This window comes from Gymnodraco acuticeps, unplaced genomic scaffold, assembly GCF_902827175.1.
Source record: "Gymnodraco acuticeps unplaced genomic scaffold, fGymAcu1.1, whole genome shotgun sequence".
Lineage (NCBI taxonomy): Eukaryota > Metazoa > Chordata > Actinopteri > Perciformes > Bathydraconidae > Gymnodraco > Gymnodraco acuticeps.
The window spans coordinates 4,179,726-4,195,062 of record NW_022991375.1 but is presented as its reverse complement, the minus strand read 5'-3'; the positions used below and the strand labels follow the sequence as shown (position 1 = coordinate 4,195,062).

Genomic DNA, 15,337 nt, shown 5'->3' with positions numbered 1-15,337 from the left:
TCTCTCTCTCTCTCCCTCTCACACACCTGATGACGACACGAACAGCCGTGGTAAACCAGCCAGTAGGATTGCAGCGCAGCGCGTGGTGCTGCTGACTATACTCCCCGTGCCTCTTACCCTCTCCACAGTCTGTATCTCACTCCTCGCTTTGCCTCTCACACACCCTCTCTATTCTTTCCACCCTCCACCGGTCCGTTCCGCTGCAAACATGGTCGATGTTTTCGTTGGCACCTGGAACCTGAAGGATAGTGAGAAGTTTGATGAGTACATGAAGAAGCTGGGTAAGCATGTGTTTAGGGTGTGTTCGCGCATGTGTGATGGGCAGCCAAGGGATGATGCACGGCTGCCAGTACTACATGCGAGCACATGTACAAATTAACTACGATAATAAGGAGTGTTTTGTGCTAAACCTGTTTAAACAGCCATGGATGGGACATGTATGGAAGATAAAAGGAGAAGGGCTAAACAAGGGTGGAACCAAGATTGAGAATGGAGACAAAAAAACTAGGTGTCCATATTTATCTAATTCTATTCATATGTATATAGACTCCTGCATTCACTTGGTCACCTACATCATTTTCTGGCATATTGAATCATAGTTGACTTGTATATGGTTTACTACTCCTTAGTTCTATCTTATCTTATTACTTCCACATTGGTGTTACAACATAATCTTGATTTCAACTGTTTTTTCTTGCACTATTTTTACCGTTTTAATTTACATTTTTACTGTTTATGTCTTATATTTATGTGGCCTTGTTAGAGGAGCGAGGGACTTAAGATTTTCATTGCCGTAACTACACTGCTGTAGCTACTGTGCATTTGACAATAAATCCTTTGATGAGAGAAAGAAACAGGAGAGGATGGGAACCAGAGGGGGAGGTATAAGAGGAAGAGTGGTTAACCACATGGTGCAGCTTGAATAAGGGAGGGGCCTTCCTTAGTGGAGAACCCCCACCAACCCCCACTGTGAGAAACGCTGAGTGGTAACAAGCTGGCATTCACACACTTGAGCATAATGTGGGTGACCTTCGCTGAAAGCCGTTCATTGTGTCAGGCCATGGGAGGAGTTGAATATTAAGGTGGTCCCAATGCTCAGGAGCTAATGGGACGACATTGTATGCACGGATAACTTGGGGACCCAAATATCTCACGCATTGGCATGTGTGTGTGATGGGGGCTCTGAAGTTTACTACCGTGAAGAATGACACCGCACTGTTTGACTTTGCGAGTGAGAGATTCATGCCCGCTGACCTCAGAGCCATATGAGCGACGACCTGTCTGCTCTACTCAACACAGAAACCCTTCAACCTTTCACCCTAATCCTCCTGAGTGATGACACACACACACACATGCATGGGAAAGAAGCTGTTTCAGCACTTAGAGATAAACTGGATAGTCAGCTAAAAAAAGAGACCTGATTTTCTCTTCTATTAAATATGTGAGTCTCTATTATTCAATCAAATGCTCTCTTGATCTATCGCACACAAACCCACCCTAAACGAAACAGGAGTAATGATTTGCACAAATGCGTGCCTAGACAGGTCAGTGGGACCATGCACTGTTTGAAGAACGTGCTGCTGCAAGGTTGGACAGAAGACAAACAGAGATTAGAGCGTGAAGGAGAGCCAAAGGACACGTACATGGCTACTGTTTTTTTTAAATTATTATCAGCTATTATAATTTGTATTCATATTTTCGAAAAATATAAAAAAGAAAACAAACAAATAAAACCAAAAAACGTACTTCAAAAACGAATACAATTGTAGTATGATGACTTCACTCTGATCTAGTGGTCATGTACTTTACTTGATTACAAAAGACGTTTGGTTTCCTGCTAATTGTCCTGTATAGTGCTTTTGTTGGCGTTTAGCCTAATGCTCATTGGCAGTTGAGGCAAGGCGTTGCCCGTTTATTTGATCGGGGCTTGGCTTGCGCATAAAAGCTACACTATCCTTAATATCCTTCCCCAGAATATTTCATTTACCCATGTGTCTTTGTTTTCTACAGGTGTTGGCTTCGCTACACGCCAGGTCGGGAACGTGACCAAGCCCACCACCATCATCTCAGTGGAGGGAGACAAGGTGACGTTGAAGACGCAGAGCGCCATCAAGAACACAGAGCTCTCCTTCAAGCTGAATGAGGAGTTCGATGAGACCACCGCTGATGACAGGAAAGTCAAGGTGAGAGGTCAAAGGCACATCAGCAAATACTACCAACAATCAAGAGCGAAACCTACTTTATCAATGTGTAACCTTCTAAAAAGAGTAATGAAGTGACTCTATGAAACCCATATATGTTAATAAAATACTGTATCCATAAATATATGACAAGGATAATCAGTCATTAGAATTCTTCATATAAGAAAGGACTAGAGAAATCCTTATTTGTGGCTCATTGTAAATCATCTTTTTTATAATCTCTGCCAGAACTTTAATTCCCAAAATGAGGCAGGGCAGAGGCAACCATAACCAGTATTTAAAGGTGGGGTAGGTAAGTTTGAGAAACCGGCTCGAGATACAGTTTTTGTTATATTCCATGGAATGCTCTTGACATCCCGATAGCAATGAATATCTTAAATGCTTTGACAAAAAATTCATTAAAAAAATGTCATCTGTGAAAGCTGTAGTACTGTAAAAAGCACGACCAAGCATTTTAGCCGGCCCGGCTAAAATAACTGGATGGCCTACCTGCCTGTCAGCCTTCCATCTGAGCACAAACCTATCTCGTGCCCTCATTGGTCATGTGCGCGTTCGTGTGTGTTGGAGGAGGGGCTCTGTAAGGAAGTGGCAGATTTTTTCCGGCTGTGTATTTTCAAATTCTACCGCACTCGAGCTGGTTTCTCCAAAATTACCTACCCCACCTTTAAGTATCAAAAGTGAAAGTGTATACCCCATTTGAGTGTTGGATTATTAATAAATTATTGGCACATTATTACTGACTCTAGAGTGACACTATTTACATTTAGAGAGAAATAAATCATACATTCTTGCTTTTACAAGCAATAAGCTACATTTACCAGACGTAAAAGACCCCAATGAACTTATGTTGGTTATTAGCCAACATTACAAATATATATGGATTATAAACTACTTTTGATAAATTCACTGTTCAGCTAAAGCAACATTTTGAAGTTTAAGTAAGTCACATTTATCCTCTGTTATAGCTAGTCATATAGTTGTACCTATACAAATGTGAAATCTGCAAAGTAGGCTGTCCAATAAATGTAGTTGACTAAAAAGTAAAGTGCTTGTTTCTGATAATTACTGAAATATAGATATTAAATAGCCTCATGAAATATAACCCTCAGCTAAGCAAAGACTTCAAAATTCAATTTAAATGTATTTTTTACATTAAACGGCCCATTATCTTGTATATGTAATAATCTCCCTTTTCCTTGTTCCTGTTTGCTGTAGTCCTTTGTAACAGTTGATGGTGGGAAGTTGGTGCACACCCAGAAGTGGGACGGCAAAGAGACCAGCCTGGTCAGGGAAGTCAACGGCAACAGCCTCACACTGGTCAGTGGTCACACCAAATGCATACAATAAAAACTAAATCAAATGTGTGTGTTTGTTGTATTCAAACCGTCTTTTTCTCTCCATCACAGACACTAAAAATGGATGATGTCGAATCCATACGTCGCTACGTTAAGGCAGAGTAAATCCCAGCACTGAAACATCCCTCCAGCATCTTCTTGCCACAGCTAAAGCCCCTGCGACCCCAAAACTACAAACCAGAACAATAAAACCTTCTATGGCTGCCGCAGATTCCCCTCACACTGTGCTCAGTATTAACATCACTGCTGACTGTAACATCCCTTCTCTCCCTATCATTTTCTTTATACTGCAAGAAACGCTGAATAATTTCTGATGATTTGTTGTTGTTTTGCTCTCTAAAGATCCAGTTTTGGATGATAATTATTTTTTAGAAAATGTTTTCTGCATGGTGCCTATGATAAACTTGGTTAAGTGTTTGAATTTCAAGGGTTGTCTATTGCAACGTGAACAGCAAATAAAGTGTCTACACTGTTGGACAAACTGTTAAACCAATCAAACGGCTCCTGGTTGTGTTTGAGGTGTTTAGTGTTTGCACATGGCATTACAGAAAAAATAAGTAAATGTACTGACTACAGTTGAGATCAATAGATGATAACAGAAAAGGATTCAGTAATTCAGTGCTGAACTTGAGTGTTCAGTCTGAAGTCTAATGTGACTGTGTGAAAAAATCTGTAGGGCAACACAACTGTACAAGTATATCTAGTATCTACAGAATGTGACCAGTTTCCATCAAAGCTTTTTTTACAGGGACTCAGTTAATTATAGCTCCTCAGCAGCTCCTGTGTGTGAGAGAGAGTGGGAGAGTATCTTGTCCTCTCCCTGACTACGAAGGGGAAAGTTGTTAAATCTGGCATCAAGCTCTGTCAGAAATGAAGAGGGGGCCAAGACTTATCAGAAACCATGGATCAAAAAAGATTAACATTTTGGTAAATATATTAACTAGTTCAAGTTTTTCATTCACTCGTGTTTGCACAAGGCTGTGATTACTCGATGCATTTGAATCTGGGCACATTTCACATCAAATCCAGCTATTTTAAAAGGTGACCCCAAAATTACATATACACCAAATGTCCTTCACTGGACAGTGTTGTGTCCTGTGCTTGTACTTTGAGTGTGTGTGTGCTTTCTAAATTCGGCTCATTCCCTCCCTCAGTACATTGATGTCATGAGTTAGCGACTGACTGCCAGCTAGCAGAAGGTTGAAGAGTTGAAAGGTTGCAGGGTGATCCATGTCCCTTTCTGCCTCAACCTCTTTACCCTGCTAAAAGGGAAAAGTTCACCCCAAAACAATTTCAATGTTTCTCTTACCCAAGTGTCCCCCAGGTCAAATCAAACATTGTAATACAAGTTAAACAAATATGCAAAGTAGTTTCTTATTTCTAAAGTCTTGTGTTGGTTTCCATTTATCATGTAATTATGTGCAATACAATTCTGGCCACATTACATCCAATTTGTACATCTGTTTGGTAATAAGGGCAGAAAGGAGAAGTAAAAAAAGAAGAGGAGTTTTTAGACTGAAGAATGAACTGGAGTTGTATCAAATCACTGCAGCTGGAAACAATCTTTTCTCCACAATCCCCCAAGAGGGATTTTTGAGACAGGGTCAAAAGAAGCACAATGCAGATCCCTTAACATCTCCGTATCTTGTCTTTCACTGACAGGGGGTTATCTTTTGAAAGAAAAACAAACACTGCCATGTCAACTTTGCGCCTTTGACCTTGTTGGACATGACCTGACGTGTCAAACCATCAGCTCAGTCATGACCAGACCTTATTTGACCCCAGGGTGGAACAGCCCCAACGTCCATTATCATGTTTGTGTGCGTGTGTGTGTTTTGGTCCCACATGGGCTTACTTAAAAACAGCAACATTATGAGTTCAAGGGCCGAGAACAAAGACTTCAATAGGCATTTTTTCTGTTTACAAATAAAAACAACTTTAATGGAGTTAACAGTTGACATGCAGGAAAACAGCTGTGTGTGTTGAAAGCTATACAAAGACACACGTATGCTAATGGAGAATGAACTGAATACAGCTCTAGTACACAACCTGAGGATCCTGTCACACTCACATGTGCGGTATTACACGTCCTGTTTGTCTGTACTACTTCCTGTTTGTGTGTAGATTTCTCTGAGGGGGTTACTTTAAGGATTTTAAATCTAAGTCTGATGTGCAACAATATCTAGATTCCATGCGGGAAGCCGCTTGCAGCCATATTGGTTTCACTTATCCTGTTACATACAGTATGAGTACACTCCTCCCTCTGAGTGGGAGCCAGAGGTTACTTTAGGACAAGTGGGGCTTGTGATTTTGCAACCCTTTACCCTCTGGACATAATTAGATTGGAAATTTGATAGGAAGTCTGCAAGCTTTAAATAAGATGGGTTAACCCATATGGTCGAAGATATCTATATTGAACTGTAAGTGGAGGGGTAAAAAAGAAAAAGAAAAAGATACATATCTGGCAGTCTGATGCCAACCACTTCCTCTTCTGCGTCTGTGTGATAGCTGCAGTGTGTGTGACTGAAGATATGTATGTTGCGTACGTATGTGCGGCTGTCTCAGCTGTGTTTGTGTGATCTGTGTTTCTTGTGTTTCTTCTTCTTCTTGTCCTCTTTGTCGTGCTCGTGGCGTCTCTTCTTGGATTTGCATTCGTCACTGGTGCTGTTGCTGCTGTCGCTCCCTGACTCCTTCCTCTCCCTCTTCCTCTTCTTCTTCATTTTCTTCTCCTGGAGGATATAAATACAAGGAGAATGTAAGATTTGCGTTATATCGGAAGCATAATGTACAAAAGAATGTATCTCTATTGTTGTATATTCTCTCTGGTTGTACATATTGCCAATTGTGTATATTCAATGGGTTTTTGGTCTTCCTTTACCTTTCTTTATAGAGGACCCTTTATTTTTTGCCCAACAGGTTCAACTGATTGACACGTGTTCTGCATTAGGGCCAATCAAATGATGTTTGTACTGCTGCATTCACTTGATATCTGTTCTTGCCTTGAAGGTCTCTGATCAAAGGATTTTTGCACAGATCTCATTTCGAAGATGTTTTCTTCAATAAATGTGATAATCTGTATCTAAGGTGCTTCATCTTAGTCGGATAAGGGGTGGGTGCCGTTTTATTTTCCTCTTATTATGTGGCAACAAAAGGATCTTGAGCATAGACCATGCAGAGATTATAAGCAACGAGACAGCCGGTTCAATTCCTCAAAACTCAGTCATAAAACATTTACTTTTCATTACATCAGCAGAAAAGCCACCACAGAGACAACATTTTTGTCGATTCTCAAGAAGCCGTCTTACATCTCTTACAGTCATGCATTGCGAATCAGAGACATGTGGGTTGTTGTGTCAGATGACTCACAACCGAGAAATACAAAATGAAAGGAACGTTCGGGGGAAAAAAGGAAGTGATGCAGGACAGTAACTGTCATGATTTTACCTTCTTTTTCTTTTTCTTTTTGTCTGAGTCTAGCTGTGGTGCAACAGCTGGGGTCAGCAGTGGTTGTTGCCGTGACGCTGCATCCTCCTCTTCAGGCACCAGAGCGTACTGCAAGCCCGGAGTGGAGAAACAGTCCTTTGTGAAGTGACCTGAAAAGAGTAACGATTTACTACGTACATTTAAAAGTGATTTCAAGCAAATATCACGGTAGAAAAGTGAAAAAAAACATATGAAGTATCTTTGTTTGCTGTCTTTCGAGATATGACTGTAGTACCTTTGCAGCCGCACTTTGAGCATGTTGTGTTGAGAACAGCTTCCAGTGTGATCCTGTTGCCTGTGTGATCTCTGAATTTCCTACGTCGCCTCTGATCTTGGCTGCAACCACAAACAGACAATGTTGCAAGTCTGTGCACACATGTTGAGACACAAACTTGCAGATATTGTAAAACCAAGAGCACTTACTCTCCGTTAACATTGTTTGGGTCCAAGTCCTGTCCTGTTCCCTGATTGACAGCTTTCATTGAGAAGGACAACTTCACCTTGTCGCCTTGAATCTGGGAGATGGGGCACAAGATATCAGTCTTTCTGCTCACTTCACTGACACAGAATGGTGTGTGTGTGTGTCTTCTTACCTCTCTCCCAATGACTTTAATCCAGATCTTTTCCCCCATATCGACAATCTCTGAGGCATTCTCAACCCTCGATGCTGACATCTCACTCACATGTACCAGGCCTGTATGTGCAATGCAAAAAAAATGGTTTGGATGATGGATTTTTCACAGTAAACATTGCTTATATCGCCCTCCAGTGGTGGAAACGAACAGCAGGTATTTAGTATGACATGCAGGTCAAGGACGATTGTGCCGAGGCAAATCATAATAAAAAATTAAGTAAAGGGTGAAAATAGAACATATGAATGACATCTTGATTCATCAATGTGTTCAACTTCTTAGCAACCCTTACCAACGGCAAACACTCTAACCCTTTACTAAAGAAGTCCATGTTCCCACTGTGTCACTATGCTAACATAAGACATTATACAATAATGCTTGCTCTATGTAACATATCCACATATTGCAGGACACTTTACAGCCTCTTTGTTTTATACAAAACAAAGCAGAACTGAATATCCATAGTGCAATCGGAGGAGGAGTTTTGAAATAATGTTGAAATCCCAATCTAGTAGCAACATGTAGCTTAGGTGCCTTGCAGCCTCTTTTGCTAACTATTGCTGAGACAGCTCCATCAATCACTGACAGACACGTTGCAAAGAAGGCTGCTTATTGCTTCCTGTGTTCTTTCTACTAACTGCATTGGTTTTGGCCCTGGCCAAAGTCCCATGATGCAGTGGTTTTACCTGGCAGCGGATGCAGGTGTTGATTTATCATGTTTCTTAGTTTTGTTTCTCATTATAGTTCATGTCAGTGTAGATTTAAGTGCTTTCACCCATTGCAAGCTTTACAATATTCCCCTAAAGGTTTAATATTGTTATTTTTGTTGTCTGCTACTCACTCCTCTGTATTTGGTGGTGTTTAAGCTTTTTACAGCACGTTCTCTTCCAATTGTGAATGTAACTGTGTACATGTGACTCTTCCCCTTCTGAGATTTTTAAATGTTTATATTAAAAGTCTATAACTTTCGCCCACCTTCCTTCTTGTAGCCTGGCAGTCTCACAAAGGCTCCGTATGTCTGCACAGAGACCACCTCTCCTTTGGAAATGCTGTGTAATGGTGGCAGACCCTCCAGTCCAGCAGGCTCGTGTGCCTGGCCATCACTGTCGGACATGTTCTCAGCAGACGGGGACAACAGGGATCAATCAGTAGATCTAGAAGATTGAGAGTTGAATAATTGAATTCCTTGCGGTGTCAAAAATATAGGCGTGAATGTTCCTTTTGAAGATGAGGTTGTTTTAGTCCATATAAAGTCCTATACAACAATCCAAATCAAGTATTTTGGAGCAAGAGTTACAGAAAACACTCATTTTATTGATATAGATAAGACACTATTCCAGTGCATCTTTTAAAACTACTCCATTATTTCAAACTAATAAACAATAATGGCATCTAATATGGTGTGTAAATCAAGCTGTGTAATAGGGACACTGTACTTTATTATAAAGTATTGTATACCTGTGGGCTAATATTTATAAATGGCTAAACAAAAAGTATATTAAATTGCATAAAATAACATTGTTAAAATTGTTTAAGAGTTATTTTAACACAAATGTAATTAAACGTCTTTTTAACACATCAATATAAAGACATTATAATTTGAGTTTAAAATATACAATGTTGTGTAGTTACCAAATATCCCTCTTTCTTATTTAGCATTAGAAAAATAATGCTGCTAAATTCTCTTAAATTGGGATACATAATAAGCAGACGCACTTCGGATATAATAAAAGACTACAGTACTTTTCTGTTGTTTCTTTGTTTCTTTTTGGTTTTGTTTGTCTACCCTCCCTCCCAAATGTAAAGCGTATTTGGGTTCAAGAAAAGCGCTATAGAAATAAAATGTATTATTATTATTACAGTACACATGTTTAACTTTACATCTGCTGTAACATAATAGCTTAGCTTGAAAAGTAGCAATGAGGCTAACGTTAGCTCGCTAGATTAAAGCATTGTTTTAGCTAACACGATTATCCCGAGTACCAACAATAGGATAATCGGTCCGTACGCGATGTATACATTCCAATCGATAATTGCATAGATAGTGTACAACGTATTTCTAATTTTGCAGAAAACATACAAATAAAATAGTGTTACCTTACGTCTTAGCAAAACTGGTTCAGATTAACATCCGGGGCAGGTCAGTTTACCAACAAGCCATGTGAACCAATCAGTGCAGTCGGTACAGGCCTCCACCAATCAAATGCATCATATGCACCGGAAGTAGTTTCCTGTTCTTCTTCGTTGTCGCTCGACGTCCCTCCGAAAAAGACGTCCATTCATTTTTTATAAACTCTAGCAATAACTCCGACGCTTTTGCCTTTTCTTGTTGACTATCTCAGGATGATTGAACCCAAGAAGAGACCGGCGGACATGGCGGTGGTTCCAGCCGCCGTGAAGCGGCCCCGGATGGAGCTGGTGGCGGCGGCGCAGTCCCAGCAACTCGTGGCCATGGTGCGTAGAGTAACGACAACCAAAGTCCTCATTTATATCTATCAGAGGCAAACAACACTGAAACACATAATTAATTACTACATTGATGAACTACATGTCGTCTTAAGTGCACTAAGAATTGCTTTTAGGTGCATAAATGGAACTATGTGGCCAGCTAAACCCCTACGCAGGAAAATAAAATAACATCACTGTGATGTGTTTTTAATGTTCAGAAACAAGGCCTGGAAAAAACCGAAATAGACTTAAAATGTCTTTATTGTTAATATCTTTTGTTTTTTAGATGACAGATTAGTTACCAGGTCACATTTCGAATCAATTAATCTGCAAGTCTCTAAAATGCAGTTTGCACTCTACTGTGATGAACATAAATGTAACATTTTTGAGTTGACAAAAATGTATTAGTAATCATGTAGAAAGAAATTCTTATAGTAAATGTAATGCACTCTAAGTATTAGCTATATCTTGCTTAAACGAATGCAGTCTCATACAATACCCTTGCATTACATCCTACATTTGTGAAGGTTATAATGTTTATCTAAGTTGAAACTGCTTTAGACAGCTTCAAGACAAAAGCCACTAAAACTCGTGTTTACCTTAAATCCACTGCAATAAACATCAACTGTACAACTTAACCAATTACATATTATGGAAAACTATTGATGCTCAACATAGCACAGCCATTATGAATCTTCGGGGTCAAAATACATAGTATTAGCTAAAACAAAAGCCTATGACACATGTCCTATTTGTTTTGTTACATAACTGGCCTAGAAAGTCTATGTAAGACAGATTGTTTTTGAATAGCTTCAAATATATCTTTGTTTTTTTCTGTACTGAAATGTGTGGTTATTCATTAGTTGACACATTTTATGCTGAAAACATTTACAACTGTTAATTTATTATTGGGCTGTAATGCTGATGTTAAATTAATCATATATATTGACCTTTAATTCATCTCCCATAGGGTCCTCCACGGTCCTCCAGCCTGCAGGCTCCCATTATGCTGATGTCTGGTCATGAGGGCGAGGTCTACTGCTGCAAGTTTCACCCCAACGGATCCACGCTGGCCTCCTCGGGATTTGATAGGCTCATTTGTAAGATATTTAAAATCCTGAGGCTCACACGTCCTTGGTTAAACTTACAAACATATTTCAGTTACTGTGAATAACGTGTTGTAAACTGTGTTTCTCTGCTGCAGTGATGTGGAATGTGTACGGAGATTGTGACAATTATGCCACGATGAAGGGCCACAGTGGAGCAGTGATGGAACTGCACTACAACACAGATGGCAGGTAGGAACGATCACAGATTAAGTACAATTCTAAGATATATTCTAAAGCATAACCTCAGAATAAACACTATAGTTCAAGGGGAGATTTAATTCAATACAAGTCAACTTACTCCTTACCTTGCAAAACCACCTTCAAAGCTAAATTAACTATTTAATCTAGTTCTTGTAAACAATTGGACGTGATTACACACGTTCCATTTGTTAAATGTATCACTTGGCTTAGGTTACTGGCAAGAGATGTGTCAAACCCATGCTTCCTAATTCATGGTCAATAAGGTGGATAAATGTGTCAAACTGTGTTTTCTTGCCCTGTATTTCAGCATGCTGTTTTCAGCGAGCACAGACAAGACTGTAGGAGTGTGGGACAGTGAAACTGGAGAGAGAATCAAGCGCCTGAAGGGCCACACCTCCTTCGTTAACACCTGTTACCCAGCCCGTCGAGGGCCCCAACTCGTCTGTACCGGCAGTGATGACGGGACCGTCAAGGTATAATAATAAATTGTTGAATTGGATGATATTTCATTTCATTTTGATATCCTCTCTCACAAGTCTCATTAACAGACCCTTATTATGTGGTCTTTAATTTATCTCAAGTACCCCAGTCCATTTGATCAGGCTCCTGTTAATCTTCCTACATGTGTTTGTCACTGTTGTAGCTGTGGGACATCCGTAAGAAAGGGGCGATCCACACTTTCCAGAACACCTACCAGGTGCTCGCTGCGACATTCAATGACACCAGTGATCAGATCCTTTCAGGAGGCATCGACAATGACATCAAGGTACTGGCCTACAGCATACACAGAAAACCTGGGAATTGCAATTTCATGTGCTATAAGAAAATGTTTTAGTTTTTCCACTTGCCCCTGGATTTCAACCTCAATAAGGAAAATTATAATTATAATCTGTGTTCTTTACATATAGGCGTGTAATCTGTATGTCCTGTGGCTTGAACTCCGTCATCAGCTGTTTCTATGTTGTGCAGGTGTGGGACCTGAGGCAGAACAAGCTGATCTACAATATGCACGGCCACGGTGACTCAGTGACTGGACTCAGTCTGAGCTCTGAGGGATCATACCTTCTCTCAAACTCCATGGATAACACAGGTAAGATGTTTATTTGTATAACAAAAATAATTTTCTTAAGCTTATAAGAGTGTCATTGCAATGGCCAGATGCTTCATTTTGCTTTCTTTAATTCCTCTGTGTAGTGCGTATTTGGGATGTTCGACCATTTGCACCCAAGGAGAGATGTGTGAAGATTTTCCAGGGCAACGTTCACAACTTTGAGAAGGTAACATCAATAACTCTGACCTGTATGCACTGACATGTTCTTCCACTGTTAATACCATCCGGGGGGTATATATATTGAGGAAAATATTTGAATAATAAAAGTTCCACCTAGCAACAATTATTTTTCCCTAAAAGGCATCGAAATATGTCACTTTTTTACTTGCAATAAACAGCACATGATGCTCTTGTCCTTCTTATAACAATGCTGTTTCTAACATCTCTTCCTGTCTTTCAGAATTTGCTGAGGTGCTCCTGGTCTACTGACGGCAGTAAGATAGCTGCCGGCTCAGCTGACAGGTGAGGCAACACAAACAAACAAACTCTCACACATAGACATTTGTATAATCGTCATTATTACAGTACATTTACATGTATTTCTAGAGATTGTGCTTCTATTAAACTAAATTCAAGATAAGACATTAGCATGCACTAAACTCACTTGTGTAAATGTGCACTTATAATAATTACTTACTTAATTTCCATCTTAGATTGCTGTCAAGCTGTAATTCTCGATGCAATTTGACTCTTTCAACTTCTTTTAATCCACCTTCAACAGCACAACTTGATACAACAACATAGCACATGATGTATTGTAACAAAAATATGAAAATCCTTCAGTGTCCGTCCAATGTCTCAGCTGTCTTAGGTCAGGAGTCATTCCAGCTGTTTTTCTTGTCTGTGTTTATAGATTTGTGTACATCTGGGATACCACATCACGCAGAATCCTGTACAAGCTGCCGGGACATGCCGGCTCCGTCAACGAAGTCGCCTTTCACCCAGAGGAGCCTATAGGTGAGTCAGTCACTACTTTAGGATGCATTGACAACAACACATTTTCCTTTTCAAATGCAAACTATATTTATCAAGGTGAGTTTATTAGCACCGCTTCATTTATAATCTCTTTCCGGACTAACATGCCTAAAAACTTAGAATCACATGACCATTTTGTTACACTGGGCATGTGCGTTAGAATAATAGTTTTTCCTCTTGCACATGTAGGCTGTAGTAGCACTACATAATCCAGACTTTCACAACGACTGCTAGAATAGTCAACAAGGTGGACAACCCCGTTAATTAATAATACATGTTGAATTGACAACATGTAGTCGATGGTAATGTTGTTAGTTTCTTTCAGGAAAAAGGTAATGTTATGTCAGCTATCGAATCTGGAAAGCAGACGTTGTGACCAATAAGTTCAGTCCGGCAGCGAGCGAGTTTCTGCATCATCATTTTCAAAAGTCTCAGTTTCAGCCCATCCAACGCAGTACTGAAGTTTTCAAACTAAAACGTGTTTATCAGCGTTTTCCGTAGTCTCTGTTTCAGTGTTACGAAAATGCAAGATATTTGTGGACACTAGGTCTAAACAAAGCAACGGTTATGCATTTTAAAAAAAAGAAAACACAGTTCCTAGTGTGGAATAGAGATGTTGAAAGACTTTTTGCAGTTTTCTTAAGAAGATAGTCAGGGGATCTAAAGGGAATAATATTTTAATATTCTTGTGGTTTAGCTAAAATGTGGTTTTCACCCAACACTTATTTTGTATGTGTGTATTTGTTCACCTAAGGCTTAGTTTCAGAACACAACTGACAATAAAAGTTTAATCATCTTTTTCTCTTTGTCTCTATTCACAGTACTGTCTGGCGCCAGTGATAAAAGGCTCTACATGGGAGAAATTCAGTAGGGAGTGTGAGAGTTTGTTCACCTGGATGAGTGTGTGTCTGTGTGTGTGAGTGTCCTGCTTAAGAAGTGGATGGGTGGTGTCCGACAGTGGGTTTGGAGTCTCTGTAATTTCATGTGCTTCAGCTTGTCAAAGAACAACCTCAGGACGTGTGTTTGAAGTTGATCATTGGTCAAAACAACGACTTGTTTTTTTTATTCTGAATTGTTTCTTTTTAATAAACTTGAGTATTCTGTAAAAACTGTTTGTGGGATTCATTTGTCATTGTGGGCCATTCCTGTGGTAAAATCGTTTTTTCTCCACCAAGGAGTTTATGAATTGTGTGTGTGGTTATTTGTTTGTCGGCAGAATACAAACAAATGCTTGCCTGATTGCTGTTGTCAAAGCATGGGCCAACATTAGCAAAAATGTAGAGATACATATAGAAAATGTTATTTAATATAATTAATCCAATTCTACTTCTAAAGAAAGCATTGTGCCTTTGCTCTGACTATATTACAATTACTTGACAGTGGTAATAATTAAATACTTCGATATTGAGGGCTTATAAATAAGTTGTTTGGTAAAAAGACAACGTTTGAGTTGAAATGCAGCAGCAGGATATGGTGCACTTCTTACAGGTAACTGATATTTACAATATTTAAAATATCTATCTAGTTGTAATACATTAAGTCAGTTTAATTAGCACTGTGTATAATTTCTGGCATGTGACAGCTGTTTAATTGCACAATGAACATGATTACTCAACTAAGTAGGGCTTTAAATGTGTGGGTCACTTCACACAGCCTATTAGAAAGGGGCAAGGACACGTTTGTTTAGCACCTTTTAAACACAGGCAGTTCACAGTGCTTTGAGCTACATAGGGTGGAGAAATTGACAGTTACAATATTTAACTCAAACAAAATGAGAAGTAGTTACATACAGTGCAGAGAAATGACAAAATGTTTTAACTGC

General features: G+C 39.5%; 4 protein-coding genes across 5 annotated transcripts in view; 3 read left to right on the top strand and 1 right to left on the bottom strand.

Moving 5' to 3' along the window:
• si:ch211-193k19.2 (uncharacterized protein LOC100034574 homolog) overlaps positions 1 to 15,337 on the top strand; it is a 1,126,861-nt gene that overhangs the window by 204,442 nt on the left and 907,082 nt on the right. The gene's annotated exons all lie outside the window — the stretch shown is intronic.
• Positions 24 to 4,050, top strand: fabp3 (fatty acid binding protein 3, muscle and heart). Its single transcript, XM_034241035.1, has 4 exons — positions 24 to 281; positions 2,011 to 2,183; positions 3,417 to 3,518; positions 3,608 to 4,050. The coding sequence occupies exons 1-4, from the start codon at positions 209 to 211 to the stop codon at positions 3,659 to 3,661; spliced, it is 402 nt and encodes a 133-aa protein (XP_034096926.1). The 5' UTR covers positions 24 to 208; the 3' UTR covers positions 3,662 to 4,050.
• On the bottom strand, positions 5,467 to 10,058 carry zcchc17 (zinc finger, CCHC domain containing 17). 2 transcript variants are annotated; one of them, XM_034241021.1, is made up of 7 exons: positions 9,769 to 10,058; positions 8,647 to 8,825; positions 7,633 to 7,733; positions 7,463 to 7,554; positions 7,275 to 7,375; positions 7,001 to 7,149; positions 5,467 to 6,285 (listed from the first exon to the last, which is right to left on the bottom strand). In XM_034241021.1, the coding sequence occupies exons 2-7, from the start codon at positions 8,783 to 8,785 to the stop codon at positions 6,118 to 6,120; spliced, it is 750 nt and encodes a 249-aa protein (XP_034096912.1). In that variant the 5' UTR covers positions 8,786 to 8,825; positions 9,769 to 10,058; the 3' UTR covers positions 5,467 to 6,117. The 2 variants fall into 2 exon arrangements, with proteins under 2 accessions (XP_034096912.1, XP_034096913.1); XM_034241022.1 differs by having other exon boundaries at positions 6,118 to 6,285; positions 9,774 to 9,905.
• snrnp40 (small nuclear ribonucleoprotein 40 (U5)) lies at positions 9,884 to 14,624 on the top strand. Its single transcript, XM_034241013.1, has 10 exons — positions 9,884 to 10,125; positions 11,090 to 11,219; positions 11,324 to 11,417; positions 11,737 to 11,902; positions 12,073 to 12,195; positions 12,399 to 12,519; positions 12,624 to 12,706; positions 12,941 to 13,002; positions 13,394 to 13,497; positions 14,337 to 14,624. Exons 1-10 carry the CDS (start codon positions 10,015 to 10,017, stop codon positions 14,384 to 14,386), a joined length of 1,044 nt encoding a protein of 347 aa, XP_034096904.1. The 5' UTR covers positions 9,884 to 10,014; the 3' UTR covers positions 14,387 to 14,624.